Source organism: Phoca vitulina, unplaced genomic scaffold (assembly GCF_004348235.1).
Source record: "Phoca vitulina isolate PV1807 unplaced genomic scaffold, GSC_HSeal_1.0 scaffold55, whole genome shotgun sequence".
Classification (NCBI taxonomy): Eukaryota; Metazoa; Chordata; class Mammalia; order Carnivora; family Phocidae; genus Phoca; species Phoca vitulina.
In genome coordinates, this window is record NW_022589758.1 from 3487812 (window position 1) to 3503776 (window position 15965).

General features: G+C 42.3%; 1 protein-coding gene across 8 annotated transcripts in view; it reads left to right on the forward strand.

Moving 5' to 3' along the window:
* The window catches only part of REPS2 (RALBP1 associated Eps domain containing 2), a 214722-nt gene extending 210607 nt beyond the window's left edge, over nt 1–4115 (forward strand). For all 8 annotated transcript variants that reach the window (XM_032389675.1, XM_032389678.1, XM_032389679.1 and 5 more), the window contains one exon: nt 3160–4115. In XM_032389675.1, coding sequence (XP_032245566.1) covers nt 3160–3228 — 69 coding nt within the window. In that variant the 3' untranslated portion in view covers nt 3229–4115. The remainder of the gene's footprint in view (nt 1–3159) is intronic.
* Nucleotides 4116–15965: the final 11850 nt, after the last annotated feature.

Here is a 15965-nt window from a genome sequence, read left to right on the forward strand (position 1 = left end):
TGAGCTTCAGTCTTCCAGCAGTCTGGTTGGGCTGTATAGTTGGGGATCCTCCCAAGGCAGTAGCATTGGTGCTTTCTTTTTAATCTGATAGAATTTCCAGAGAGATTTTTTTTTTAAGTCTCCTACATGGAGGGAAAGACCTGGTTCAGTGGAGGGAGAGGGCTGTGGGTCTTAGTATCTAGGATATTCATTTAATCTCCTTAGTTCCAGTCCAGTGTCTTGTCCTCAGCTGTGTCTCTGTACTGCTAATCAAGAGGCCCTGTGTTCTACCTTTTCAAGGAATAAATCTTCAGTATTCTGCCCTGGTAGCAGGAAGAAGCTGGGGAGCTAATTGCTTCTGAAGCAGACTTTCACCCAACACTTATTCTAGCCATCCTCCTCCCCTCTTCTGCTTCCACTTACGTAGGTATCTGGCGCTGCCAGCTTGAGTCTTTCAGGAACTCTTCTATGTAAAATCAAGTTGGTTCTTGTTTTGTCGCTATGCTTAGCTTAGGTTTAGTTTTCTCTCCTTGATCTGTATGAGTGAAAATGTTCTAGCTCACATGAAAAGAAGTCTGAAGAATCATCAAAATAGAGCTTTAGTCACAGCCTGTCAATCAATTTCCAGACTAAGTCAGTTTACAGATGCAGAACCCTTGAACAAAGAGGTACTTGGGTCACTTTACGGATGAACCCCACCATGCAGCAACGTAACAACTGGTAGAATGCCCACATTTATTTTGCTTGGATTTGCTGAGTCATTTACCATTCATCAGTTTGCCTTCCTGCTTGCAAATTGTATTGGTATCACTTCTTCCCTTTTGTTTTTCTTGTTCTTGTGTGTTTGTGACTTAAAAAACTTTTTTTCATTGTTTTAGTGGAGTTCTAGTAGGGAATGAGTATGCTGTGTATGTTCAGTTCCATCTTTCACCTGCAACCTCTGTCTGTATTCTTTTGCTAGATGATACACAATCTCAGGGCTTTGAAGATCATCCATAGCCTGGTGATCCTAAATTTATGTCTCAAACCTTACTTCTTTTACCTCTGATCTTTGGATGTGCAATTACAACTGCTTACTCAACATATTCTCTTAATATATCTAATACACACCTCAGACGCTTCATTTGAAATGCCTATTTCTCATCTAATCTTGTTCTCAGTACCACTTACTAACCACCCACTTGCTTGATCCCAAATCGCTTTCCTTCTTTTCTACGTCAACTTTATCAGCAAGTCCTATCAGTTCTAAATTAAAAAAAAAAACAAAAAAAAACAAAACAAAACCAGAATTCATCCAGTTCTTGCCATCTTTATGGCTGCTACCCTGATCAGAGCCATTTTCATTTCTCACCTGAGTCCATGCAGTAACCTTGCAACTCTTCCCTGCCTGTGCTCTTGCCCTACTCTACAATCCACTGTCTACACAGTAGCTAGAGTGAACATTTTGAATTCTTTTTTTTTTTTAAAGATTTTTATTTATTTATTGAGAGAGAGAGAGAGAGCATGAGAGAGAGGAGGGTCAGAGAGAGAAGCAGACCCCCTGCTGAGCAGGGAGCCCGATGCGGGACTCGATCCTGGGACTCCAGGATCATGACCTGAGCCGAAGGCAGTCGCTTAACCAACTGAGCCACCCAGGCGCCCGAACATTTTGAATTCTAAATTAAGCCACATACATTCCCTGATTCAAAACCCACAATGCTATCCCCCTGTACTGTGAATGGTGTCCACGCTCCTGACTCTGTCCACAAGGTCTGTGCCTGACTCTCAGACTTCAGCTCTTGCCAGTGTCTTCCTGGCTCCCTTTCCTCTGGTCACATAGGCCTTTCTGGTATCAAACACACCAAACTTATTCCCTCCCTTGGGGCCTTTGTAGTTGCCATTTTTTAAAAAAAATTTTTATTTATTTATTTGACAGAGAGAGACACAGCGAGAGAGGGAACACAAGCAGGGGGAAGTGGGAGAGGGAGAAGCAGGCTTCCCGTGGAGCAGGGAGCCCGATGCGGGGCTCGATCCCAGGACCCTGGGATCATGACCTGAGCCGAAGGCAGACGCTTAATGACTGAGCCACCCAGGCGCCCCCGTAGTTGCCATTTTGTCTCCCTGAATATCCTTCCCTCATGTCTTCATATGGCTCACCCCTCAGTTCATTCAAGTCTCTGCTCAGATAGCATCACCTCTGAGAAGCCTTCCATGACCAGCTGTTCCACCTGTCTTCCAGATTCCTCTATTACCTCATTTATTTCCTTTTGAAAGTATCTTGTTCTTTATTGTCTTCCTCTAGCCATTTGAGTATAAAGCCTATGAAGGCATTGGTCTGATCCATCTTGTTCTTTGCTGGTACTGTCACATCTAGAGCAGAATCTGGCCCATAGTATACAGTTAATCAAAGACTCTTGGATGGCTGGGTAGTGGGGGAGGGTGAACAAATGCTTGCTGAATTCTGTTTGGACTGTTAGCATGTTAATTCTTCTGGGGCATCTCAGAATTAAGCCTTCCTACAGAGTTCTTTCCCATCTTAACTGATTCTACTTACGAATGTCTTTAAGTGTCCCCTCTCTTCCTGCCAATAAATCTCTTTTAGGGCCGAAAGTTTGAATTCCCAAATAGCAGATGGCTGATCCTGTTTTTCTTTCTCCCTGCCTTTAGCCATGCAGTCATACCCTCAGCTGTATTTTGTGCAGGAGCCAAGATGAGATTTTGGCAGAGGGATGGCCAGTGCATTTGCTCATCCCTCAGACCCGGCAGGGTGTGGTGCTGGACTAGAAATGAGAGATCGCAGCTAGAAATTGAGTCCTGCTGGCTCACCTTTCAGTATTAGTATTCTGCTTTTGCTTTTCTGCTCTCTCCCAGTCTCTTGTCTTTTGATTTTTAACATCGACTTCTGCCAGCCACTGATCCTGTTAAAACTGCCAGTGAGATTGAGGTAGGGGTGCCGTCAGTCAGTTTCATTTCCTCATCTTCAGAGAGGAGCTGCGAGATGACAAATTGTGAAGCCGCCTCTGTCTAGTCACCAGTTGTAAATATGATGCCTTCTAGTCTGCTTGTCCTAGAATCATGTGGTACTTCAGCGTTTGTGGGTCTGCTTACAAGTTTCTTTTTAATATCTGATGAAGTAGGGATAAACCCAGGAAATGACCCCTTTGCTTTTTTGTTTTCTTCTCTCTGTTTTGTACAAATCAGGAGGTTCATCAAGAACGGATTGCGTTGGAAAACCAATTGGAACAACTTCGTCCAGTCACTGTGTTGTAACCCCCAAGACTCAAGTAACAGTGGGTGACTTTTTCTGCCAAGATCTTTCCTTTGAATGTTTCAACCCAACTACTTGTCATAGATGTCCAAGACTGTGTGAAAAGCTGCGAGCAGCGGAATATAATCCATATTTCCTTTTCTCTTGTACTTCACTTGTATGTTTTACTCTGGTGGAAAAAATACAACTGATTCTCACACTTGAAATTGTAATTTCAGTGGAATTTATCTCCCATTCTTAAGTACTTCCTCAAGTTGTTAGATGTTGCTCCTTACCAAAAACCAATCTTCTAGCAATTAAAAACAATTTAGAGCATTATTTATTTAAAGAATTTATGATTTGTATAAAACCTCATAACCTAGTACCTTCAGGATGCTTGTTTTATTTTTGTATGTATATCAAATACAGTAGGTTGGTTTCCTGAATAATTGGGATTCCAACTGGATAGTCTTTGGCATGATGATAATAAAAGCAAAAACTAAAACAAGAGCATCAGATTTAGACAGGCGCTGTGCCCTCCGCCACCATATGCCAAAAATTGCTTCTCTAGTGCCATTTTGACATTGTACCTAGCTATAAATAATACATAACTATTGTTTTCTGTTGAATGGCAGAGATTTATTGGGTCTTTGCACCTCTGTAAAGTGGAAGTTTTGTCAATGATCTATTTAACTTGGCCCAGTTAGGCCATCAACTCACAGAATTCAGTCCTTTCATGTAAATTTTTGGGTAAGAGCAATCCGCTTTAACCGCCTCACTCGATCAAATTAAATAAATAGTTGCCAGATCGCTACTTTTATCCTGCATGGGATAACATGTTTGTAAATGCATGAATTTGGAAACCACACATCAGATGTGAAAGGCTGAAGAGACTGTTTGGACTGTTAAATATTTGTTGCTTGAACCCAGGTATTCACCCTGGAGAAGAAGGGGAAATGGTTGTTACCAGCAATCCAACAACTCTGGTAGTTATTTTTTTCTTTGTTATTTTAACCTGGATTGTGATTGTATTGAGTATAAAGGACTAATGAAAGAAAACCAATCTTCACTCTGGATATACAACTGTTTGTTCTCTGTGAAGTGTACCCTTGGGAAGTGATTGGTTTATGTACCGTCCAGCGGAGCCCAGCTGACTCCAGTGTATGTGATGTAAAACCGTGAGCTCAAATTGCCGAAGCCAGTATCCTGTGGAAGTTTTGATCACCCACTCCTCCTGAAAGCTCAAGTTGAATATGGGAAGTGACTGACCCCCACAGGGATCAGGGCATGCCCGCTTTCACATCACTTTGAGAGACTGATTACAAGAAATGCTCTCTCTCTCTCTCTCTCTCTCGTGCATTTTGCTAATTTACCCATTCTTAGAGTAGAGGTGTGGGGTGTGCCCGGGGTCCTTTTTGAGGTGGTTTAGGATAGGTTTGCAGTGTGGGATTAAGCCTTCAGTTTCAGTAGAGTTGACAGCTTTTAGAATAAGGAGGTGTTTATTTAATGCTTCCTTATTTTATTTGCAAGCTTTATCAACAGCTTAATGGCAGAAGAGAAAGGCTCAATCAGATGATGTTTTCCCAAAGAAAAACAAATTGTTGATTCTATCCTGTGCATATTAAAAGATTTTGAATTGATTTGATTTTGAAAATCCCAGAACTTAAACTATTTCTCTATTCCCCCTTTCCTTCCCTTTTGGTTGCCTTTTCTGTCCCTCTGGGAGGGGTTTGGAGTCATTTTAAACCCTTCCTAAGATTATGAATGGGCGGTGCAGACTTTTGACGTAACCTCTTTCCCCATGTCCCGGGCGGAACGTAACAAAAGCTACGCGTGCTGTGGGATGTCTGCAGCAAGGACACTGCTGATAAAACTAGCCCGGGAAAGGACAGCATGTGCGCTCCGTCTCCTCACCTTCCGGTACCTGTGTGCTCCCTCGAGATAGCACTGCATGTCCAGTAAGGAGGCATACGAGCTCAGCAATGCTAGTCTTTAGTATACATTTAAAAAATACTGGTATGTTTTCCCCCCATCAAGTCAGTGCCAGAGTGAGACAAATTAGGAGGTTGGGGTTTTGTTTAGCTGGCTTGGTCTTCACTAAAGGACCAAACTCACATTGGACAGTTAAAGTCCTATGAGTTGCATAGTTTCACCGATATTTTAAGATGAGCATTGCATTAAATCACACATCAATGTCTATACTCAGCTTTCTTTTTTTTTTTTTACATTTTTAAATTTTATTATGTTATGTTAATCCCCATACATTACATCATTAGTTTTTGATGTAGTGTTCCATGATTCATTGTTTACGTATAACATCCAGTGCTCCATTCAGTACGTGCCCTCCTTGACTGCACTTAACAGTGACCATAGTGTATTAGTTGCTTAGAAGTGGGTTAAAAAAAAAACCAATATACACTATTATTATTACCTGACTAGTGCTCTTCTTCCATGTCTCTGTTTTCTCAGAATGTGCACTTTTTTTTTTTAAAGATTTTATTTATTTGACAGAGAGAGACACAGCGAGAGAGGGAACACAAGCAGGGGGAGTGGGAGAGGGAGAAGCAGGCTTCCCGCCGAGCAGAGAGCCTGATGCGGGGCTCGATCCCAGGACCCTAGGATCATGACCTGAGCCGAAGGCAGACGCTTAACGACTGAGCCACCCAGGCGCCCCTGAATGTGCACTTTTAATTTAGGATTATAGCTCCTGTATGTTTCTGTGAGCCTTCAATGTGATTTACAGGAAGGCTGGGTATTGAAATCACCATTATACCTCTTCTATAAAACTTCTCCAAAATTAGACCCACTTGTTGCGCAGAATTCAGTGGACATAATGTCGATGTTGCCCCCATCCGTGGGGGCTTCATAAACTTGTTGTTAAGTGGTCTTCCTTCAAAGGGGTCCTATAGTCCCATGATGAAAGCACAGTAGGAATTGATAGCGGGCTAATGGGGTACCTCGGTATCTCTTGTAAGTGGTGTATTACTTCTGCCACATCCCTGTCCAGCAGACATGAAGTACAACCAAGAGGTAGATTTCTGGAATGGAGATGCGTGTTGTAATCAAGGCAGATACTTGCACTTGTTTCAGTTGGAAAGATCTAACTGCTTTATGAATACTAGAGAAGTGCTTTGGGCCTGGTTGGGAGGGGAGACATCTTAGCTGGAAGCTATGCCCATTTTACTCTCCTTGGAGAAGAGGATGTCAGTGCTGAGAGCACTTGTACCCGTCCCCTGCAGTTTGCTTGTGGGGAAACCAAGGCCATCAGAAACTACATTTTCTAGCCCAAGAATCTGTAGAGAGATAACTAGTGGCAGAGTTGGAATGCCAGCTGATCTTACAGATTCTGAGTCAAGTCCTCTAGCCTCTAGCAATACTAAAAATAGATTAGGAGGGTTTCTTCTGTTTACCATGTTGACTTTTATTTACTTAGTCTTCAAGTATGAAAACATGTTTCAGTGAGTTTTAGATCTAGATATTTCTCTTGGATTGAAGCAAAAAATAAAATCTGAAGGGAAGAATATGATTGAACTATTTGTTCTTCTGAACACCTCACCTTTCATGATGCAATAAATTACTCCAAGTTTCTTGGCAGAACTTTTGACAGTTGTTGCTTTGAATGGATTCCATTCCTGGATTCCTTATGGGGGTTTGTTTTTCAAATAGACTACTGCGATGGAAATGAACTCAATATGTAGTAAGTTACGGTTTTCTTCGATATATCTTTAGTTATGTGGGTTGCAAATGTTCGATTTCAGCATATTTCAGGGGGAGTAATCAAAAACATGCATTTTTCTTTGATTTCCTACCAGTGTCTGAACTATCATAAAGCATTCTTCTCTTAATATGTGACTTGATTCTATAGTCTCTTTATAAATGATAATTTGTCTATTTCTTAAATGATCTCTCAACCATGGTAATAATAGATTTGTACTCAGAAGATTAATAAGAAAATCATCTGGAATGGGTGTTTTTCTTGCAATTAAGACAGACATTTGCAAATGTCTTCTTCTAAGCAGTAGTTGGAAAGATGTCAGTTACAGTATAACACCTTACAGCTGAAAACATTTGTTCAACACAAACTACAATCACACCTCCTGACTAAACATCACAAAAAGAATGTGATTTTGAAAGTATGAAAAAAAAGAATTCCCAATATCATAGCAACCAGATCTTCCCATATTATTGACAAGTAAGACTTAGTAGCTTGTGGTTTAAACATTATGAACAAAATGTAATATCAGTTAGAAAAAGGAAGGTCTCTTTCTCCTCTAGTTAAATAAATAGAACACTAGTGACTTTGGTTTCTCTTTCCAACTGGCTTATTCTGTTGCAAGTGCACTCTTTTGAAAACTCTGATTTCAGAGGATCTCTTGAATTTACACTTTAGTGATGGGTGTTTTGTTATGTTCTTTTTTTGCATCGTGACTTAGTGTAGTTCAAGTTCCTAGTAGAAATGGGGATTTGGGTTTTTGGAATTCTGAGGTGGCATCTCCTCTTTCGGCACAGGCTGAAGGCTACTGCCCACCAATGCCAACAGCTCAGTCACTGATGGCAGTTTGCATGTGAGTCTTACTCTGCGCACCACCCCACTTTGCCTGTTTGCAGTGAGAAATGCATCTAGTTTTGTGACCCTCCCTAGAGCAGCCGTAAGAACAGACATGGAGGACCAGACTTTAAAAGCAGCACAGAGTCTAAGAGCTGCTGCCTTCCTCAAAAATAGGCGTTCAGAGGTTGCCTTACAGGTGTTCCCTGAAACAGCCAGTCTGTTAATGTGAGCAAGGGATGCTGAGTACACAATTGCTTTTAGGCTTAGATAGTTATTGTCTACATATGCTAACCTACATGATGATAAAGGCAGGGTTTCAACTGAGAGGACTTGTTCTAGTTACAGAAGACTTGCTGTGTTCTTAACAGTTGGAAAATGTTTATTTTTTTGTGTTTTGTGAGTTCTCCTGTCTTGCTCTAATTTAAGTTCATGGCTGTGGGAAGTTGGAGAAAATGGGCTTAAGACTCTGAAGACCAGAGGACAAGGGACTTTCAAGAGGGCTTGTATTGGAATTTGAGGGCCACGCTAGGGAAATTCAGTGACCAGTTCCATCCTAGTAAAGTACTCTGTTGGACAACAGGACTGGATCCTAAAGGTCCTTCACAGAGCTCTGCCCTCAGAGCGGTGCAGTTGATGCAAGCACCCCATCATATGGCGATTGAATCAGCTGAGTTTTGTTGTTTTTGTTTTGTCTTAAGGCAACTTGTATGAGGAATTCACCTGTACCTATCTTGGGAACCGGGTGTACCCTTTTCTTTAGCACTGCCATTCTTTTTGTCTTCATCGCAAACATGTTCAAGAAAGCCAGAGGCAGGAAGGGCCATTTTGGTCTTCATTACAGTGGGCCAGGAGAGAGAATGAGCTGATGGTCTATTTTAACCTTGAGAGTAAAAGTGTATATTTTTTCACTACAGGTACATTGAACAGTAAAATGAGTAACAGCAAAGTATATATTTGATGCCTTCTGTCTTTTCATAATGTGCTAACAAGTTGTGTTAATATTTTACTTAGCCAGAGTCTTACACATTTGCTAGGCCTTGGGAACATTATGTATATTGATCTTAAACATAAATAAATATAGGGTAACCTGTATTTGGATTGTGACTTGTAGACTCTAACCTTACTGCCTCTTTTTCACACTTGTTGGAAAGTCTGTGAAGAACATAGTAGATTAAAAATCTCCAAGTTTGGAAAATGTACACGATGTGAAACTGAGGTGGTATGTTAAAAATAAATGTATGACAACTAAGTGTGCTTTTATGGAGTCTTGGTGTTGATATGTTGTGGCCTGCATTTGGTCTTGTACATTTCCTGGAAGTGCCGTGGGAAAGAGTTGGAGGTCTTCCCAATTAAAGTCTGAGATTTTATTATTTTTACCTCCTAGTGATCTGAGGTAGGCCCTTAAACATCTTTACATGGTCAACACTGGGCGATCATGGGAGATCATGCCTAACAGTGCATTTTAAAGAACGACTGAATTGAAAATTTGACTTAATGTGGGGTCCAGGTAATTTGCTTCATCCTGTCAGTATTCTTTTTGTTCAAAAATGTTCCCATCATCACATCCTTAGCTAGAGTAGGGGTGAAGGGGGAGGGATCAGGAAGAGTGGGCTTGAGAGCCCCACCAAGTAATCTGTCATCCCAGTTGCAGTTTCTTACTTTTAAAATTTGAATAATTTTAGGAGTCTACCAGTCTCCTATCATATGGGGGTTTTATTCTGTATGGTGAATGCATATGGTGGACTACACATGGGATATTTCTAGTAATCTAGTAGTTCTGAATACCAAATGAACTCTGGAAAAAATCTTCTGTTATCTGGCTCATAAACTTGGGCACTGGAGATCACCTGACCCTGACCTTTCCCAAGCACTGGTGAGGATCATTTTGGAGATAAAAGAGATCTGAGGTCCTCTAGGCAAGTGGTTCCCAAAATGTGGTCCCCGGACCAGCAGTATCAGCATCATTGGGGAACTTATCATTGGAGAATAATTGAATCAGGGACTCTGGGAGTGGGCCTGGCAGTGTTCGTGATGACAAGCCCTCCACGTGATACTGGTGCCACTACTACTGAACTGCTGCTCTAGCTAATTTCATTTTACAGCCACAGAAACCGTGGTGTAGAGAGGCAACATGGACTCATCTAGGTCTCAGTTAGTTGACAGCAAAGGATCAAAAGGTTCCCAGGGCAGACTTTCTCCTGTGCTACAGGGTCCAGTCATGAGTTCGTTCCCTCTCCTGACCTTCCCTCCACAGATACTTGCCGTGCTCTTGCTGTGTATTGAACACTATGTCAGGAACTGGAGGTGAGACCTACAATACAGAATCCCTTCCCTCAAGTTGCTCACAGACCCCTACACAGGAACTGCAGTGCAGTATGGGATGGTTACTAAGATGTATGAGGGTAGGCTGACTGCTGTAACAAAGAACCCCAAGAGTAGAGTGGCTTGACCCAATGGACTGTATTTCTCACCTTACAGTACAGAGTGGATATTCTTAGTTGCCCCATTTTCTTTGTGGTTATGTGGGGACCCAGACTCCTTTCATGTGTGCTTTCATCTTCCTCCTTTTAGCCAGTGTGTGTGGAGAAAAAAAGATACTGTAGGAAAGATAAAATTTCTCTTCACTGAAGTGCTACACATCACTTCTATGCATACTTCATTTCCCAGAGCTCAGATGACAACAGTTAACTGTGATGGAGACTGGGAAATGTGGTCTAGCTGTCAGCTCAGGAGGAAAAAGTTGTAGGGGGCACATTGTCCACCAGGAGGCACAAGGCCAGTTGGCTCTGCGAACACACGGTGTGGGGGTGGGACATCTAATTCAGACTGTGGGAATCCAGGAGAGCTTCATAGAAGAGTCTTAAAGAAGGGATAAGCATTAACTAAGAAAAAGAGGGTGTTCCGGGCAGAGGGAGCTGCATATGTTAAGGCAAGGCAGTATAAGAACATGGTGTATTCTGGCAACTGCAAAAGCTTCTCCTCTGGAAGGAGGAGCCAGTGGAGTGTGGAGGGGAGGAAGTGGCCAGAGTTGGGCATGGGGGCTGGATGGGAAGGCATGTCATGAGAAGGCATAAAGCATCCTGAAATTCTAGCCTCTTTCAAGATTTAAGCACAAACGCATGAAGTCACTTCACTAATATTCAAGGAGTGATAGGTGTTCTCTCCATTTTTTTCTACCTCCTACAAAGGAGGTAGAAGAGTCTTCACTGGAAGACTGTAAACTAGTGCTTCTGACATGAACCAAACCTGTTCGTTTGATTTGTTACACATCTTGTGGCATGTGTTTGGACAAAGGCCCGAAGCCCAGAGCACAAGGGACTAAACCCTGCGAGGCAGGAGCTCCACTGGATGACGCGAGACGTTTTCCATCCTCACTTCTTTCCTTTTGGGGGAGATAATGGGCACTGAGGTGACCGAAAGGCACAGGGCTCTTCTGTTCCTTTTTTCTTTCTTTCTTTCTTTCTTTCTTTTTTTTTTTTGGCAGGAAGGCTTAATGAAGTGCAGGAATGAAGAGTTTGGAAATGAAGCTGAAATACCGATTTGTTTGGAACATGAGTTCTCATTTGAATTTATTTAATAATTCTGAAAATCCCTGAGTCTGGGGGAGAAATGCTCCCAAGTGTAGCATCTCTGTGGCAAACTCCAACTTCAAAGAGTACTGCCATACTGTTTTTAAAATAGGTATTTTGGAAGTGCAGACATTGGTGTTGGCAGGTCTAAGCGATTTTCTCATTGCATTTGTCTTTCAATCATAGAGTAAATATATATATATATAACAACAGTAACCACAGTAATTGTTTTGAACATAGACCGACAGAATATTTGGGGGGGTGCATTTTAACATTGGCCAGTGTCTAAACAAGTTTAGAACCACTGGCACATGCTGAAAATAAAAGACTGACTTGTGGTCAGTTCTGTTACTGTTTTTCTTTTAAACTTTTTACAGAGAATGCACCCCAGTTTCTTGGACCTGGGGTGGACCACTCCTGCCCTAGGTACACCACTGTGGAACAGAGTGCATGCCTCCACCCCTGGATTAGACTTACTCAAAGCAACAAGGCTGAAGGAAAGCCAAAGGGAAGTAAGATAATGCTTGGGGAATGAAATAAAGGAAAGCAAAGAAAATTAAATACAGATACAGAGAATTGTGATGTAGGACCTTTGAAATGCAAATGAAATTGGCTTGAACCTCAACCCATGTGTGGTGAGAGCCTGCATCTCAGTCTTTCTGGAGATTGTGAGAGGCAGAGGAACTGATGTTTTTATCCTTGTCACTTCTGGCTCAGATATGTTTCCTAGGAATTAGTTTGATAGATGGACCATCTATTTCCCGGCAGAACGTCATTTACACGAGGCATTTGTGTGTCTGTGTATGGAAGATGGGGTGGGGCGGGAAAGGGGCAGAATTTATGGAATAGAGTTTATATCCAGGGGACGTTGTTCACATTGTGTTCTGTACGAAAGATGCCCCTTGCGGGTTGTGCTGCGGCCGACCCATTCACAGCTCTGAGCTGCACAGTGCACTCTCCGAGTGAAGACGGAAGGTGGCAGGTGGGAACTGGGGAGGTCCTGCCAGTATTTCTGTTCTAACTCAGTGCCCAGACCCCCACTACAGATCTCTTTTCTCTCCTTCCTGTTTCTATGCTAGGTCTGGGCCAGTAGGCCTCAACTGGGTGCACTTCTGCCTCTGCCCCCCAGGGAACCTTTGGCAATATCCAGAAACGTTTTTGGTTGTCGCAACTTGGGAGGGCATCGCCTGGGTTAAAGACAGGGATGCTGCTAACATCCTACAGTGCATTGCACAAACCCCACCACAGAGAATGGTTTGGCCCCACATGTTAATAGTGACTGTGTTGTGAAACCTCCAGGGGAGCCCCTGAGGCTTCCTTCATTTCCCCTCAATTATTCAGAGCAATGTAGCCTTCTCCCCATCACTGCCAGGGACACCCCTTCACATGGTCAGAGCTACATGAACAGGTTCTGCTAAGTTAGTCCATTAATTTAAATACCTCCAGGATCCGAGCAGCAGTGTAAATTAGTGAAGTGAGTCAGAGTAAGATGAGAAGTGGTGCTGGCCCATGCGTCACAGTGGTAGGGAGTCATAGGCCGGGACTGCGACAGATCCGTGCTGGTATACTCCGTCTATGAGGGCAGGTCTAGATTATTGCCATACGGGCTCCTGTGTTGCTAGATTTCTAATTCCTTGAGAGGGGCTCAATATCACCTCTGCCTTACCCCCCAGAAGGTCTGTTTTATGTTACCTACTTTTTTATTGAGGCATAATGTACATGTACCAATTTTAAGTTTTCATCCCAATGAATAGTCAAGATAATCTTGAAGAAGGACAGAGTTGGAGGACTTATATTACTAGATTTCAAGACTAGCTATAAAGCCACAGTAATTAAGAGTATGGTATTTTTGCAGATGTTAGACAAATAGATCAATAGTACAGAATAGAGATCCCAGAAACACATTCACACATATATAATCCCTTGATTTACAATAAAGATGTTACCATAATTCAGTGGGCGAAAAAGATGGTCTTTTCAATAAATGGTGCTGGAACAATTAGATATGCATGTGGAAAAAAATGAACCTGGATCCCTACCGTGTGCAAAAATTAGTTCAATATGGGCCATAGATCTAAATGTGAAAGGTAAAACAATAAGGCTTCTGGAATAAAGTATAGGGTAATATCTTCATGAATTTCATAAAGAGTTTTTTTAAACAGGGCATACAAAGAATTAACCAAAAAGGAAAAGATGGATAAATTGGATTTCATTAAGATTAGGAACCTCTGTTTATCAGAATTCACAACAAAGAGAGTTTTGGCAGGCTGCTGCACAGTAGAACTTATTTGCAATACATCTGTCAAAGAGTTCTTGCCTATTTTTTTTATATGTTGGCAACTATTTTCAATTTAAAACACGGAGGGGGAAAAAACCCACTGTGCAGGCTACCATTACGCAGGCCAAACAAAACATGTCTGTGAGCCAGGTTGGGCCTACTCACTGCCAGTTTGCAACCTCACCTTTCACAGCGAAGAAGAATGATAGAGGCTTTAACATTTCTGTATTTTCTCATTCTTTTCTTGCCAGCCTCTGTAAGGGGAAGAAACAATGTAGACATCTATTTCTTAATAATAGGGATTTTTCTCTTAGATGGCAGCATGGCTGGTTATAGTGATTTTACGTTTTAAGTAGTAGTTTCCTCCCTCTGATAGACACAACAATTAAAATAGTTTAAAATATATTTTAATCAGTTTTTTTTTTATTGGCTCCCACTGTGTGTTCAGATCATAGCTGATTCTCTTTTCTTTCTTTTTTTTTTAAAGATTTTTTATTTATTTATTTGAGAGAGAGCACAAGAGCGGGGAGCGGGAGAGGGAGAAGCAGACTCCCTGCTGAGCAGGGAGCCCGATGCGGGACTCGATCCAGGGACTCCAGGATCATGACCTGAGCCGAAGGCAGTTGCTTAACCAACTGAGCCACCCAGGCGCCCCATAGCTGATTCTCTTTTCACTCTGCTCTCTGGCTAGAATGTCTCAGCATTTCTGGAAGTCAGCTTTAAGCTGCCATGAGGCAGAAGACATGGAGACACAGGCTTAAACTTTTAACATTTTGAGCCCATTAATGTCCAACTTCTGTACTTTCTACCTCCTCCCCTAACTCTGATTTTGGTCACCTCGTTTTCTTCTTCTCCCAAGTACCTCTCTTCCTTAATTCTCTGATGGCCCAGTGGAGGCAGTAGGGTGGGGGTGGGGTGATAATTTCCTCTTGTCATGTCTTGTAACTCCACTGTTGGGATGAGTAAGAAGGGGTGGCCTGGAGGATGGCTCTCCAGCAGTGGTTAGAAGTATGAGATCTTTATTAAGGAATGCTGGCTCCATCCCTTAATAGCTATGTGGTCTTCGGCAAGTTACTTGCTTCTCTATGCCTCACATCCTCATCCGTAACTTACCAATAATAGTGCCCATATGTTAATATAAAGAACTTAGAATAGTGCCTAGTAAGCAAAATGCTAGACATGTGTTTGTTAAACTAAAAATTGATGATTGGTTGTTGTCAGTCCTTGGCATTGTGTCCAGCATTGGGAAATAGACAGAGGATCTTTGTCTCAGGATCATCTCAGAGATCATCTCAGAGACCACCAGCCCACACCTGATCTTGAGATAGGCAAACAACTTCACCAGACCGCAGCCCCTTTTTTGAGCTGGCCAAAAACGGACCACCAGATAGTTTGATGACATTCTTCTTCTTTTCTTTTTTACGAGAAGGAGAGGGGGAGGGGCAAAGGGAGAGGGAAAGAGAGAGAATCTTAAGCAGGATCCATGCTCATCACGGAGCCCGACATGGGGTTCGATCTCACGACCCTGAGATCATGACCTGAGGTGAAATCAAGAATCAGACGCTTAACCGACTGAGCCACCCAGGCGCCCCAGTTTTGATGACATTCTTTTTGTGGAGCCTGGTAATGGCTGAAGTCCAAAGCCACTTAGGAGATGATTAAGATCATTCTGTGGGGTATTCTGTAAAATTTAAAACTAGTATTCATGCAAATGAAGAAATTTTTAATTCTGAGAAGTGAAGTAACTTACCTAGGATGCGGCAGAATGATAGAAAAAAGCCTAGATTGTCTTAAATAGACTGTTAGTAGAAATGTGGGTGTTAAATACTGTTGGTCAGGGCTCAGAAAGATTAAGGACAATTGTAGAGAAACCCTAATCACCATAGACAAAGCTTAAATACCATAGGGAAAACTTGGGGCCATGTGCAGTGGATGGGGCTCATGGGGGCCACCAGAGGGTGGATTGTGCTAAGCAGAATTTGGTTCCCCCCTCCCATTTTCGCCCTCTGGTGTTCTGGTGTTATTCCTGTGGTCATGTTGTGTTACATGGCAAAGGGGATTTTGCAGATGTAATTATGGTTGCTAATCAGCTGACTTTAAAACAGGAAGATTATTCTGGATTATCTAATAGACCTCATGTGATCACATAAGTCCTTTTAAAAGCAAAAGAGGAAGGCAGAGATGTGAAGATCGGAAGGACTTGCAGGTGGAGGGGGCAATGTGATGAGGAACACAACTGGCCATAAAGAGCTGAGAGAGGCTTCTAGATGACAACCAACAAGGAAACAAGGACCTTAGTGCTATCGTCCCAAAGAACTGAATTGTGCCAACAACTTGACTGTGCATGGAAGCAGATTCGTCCCC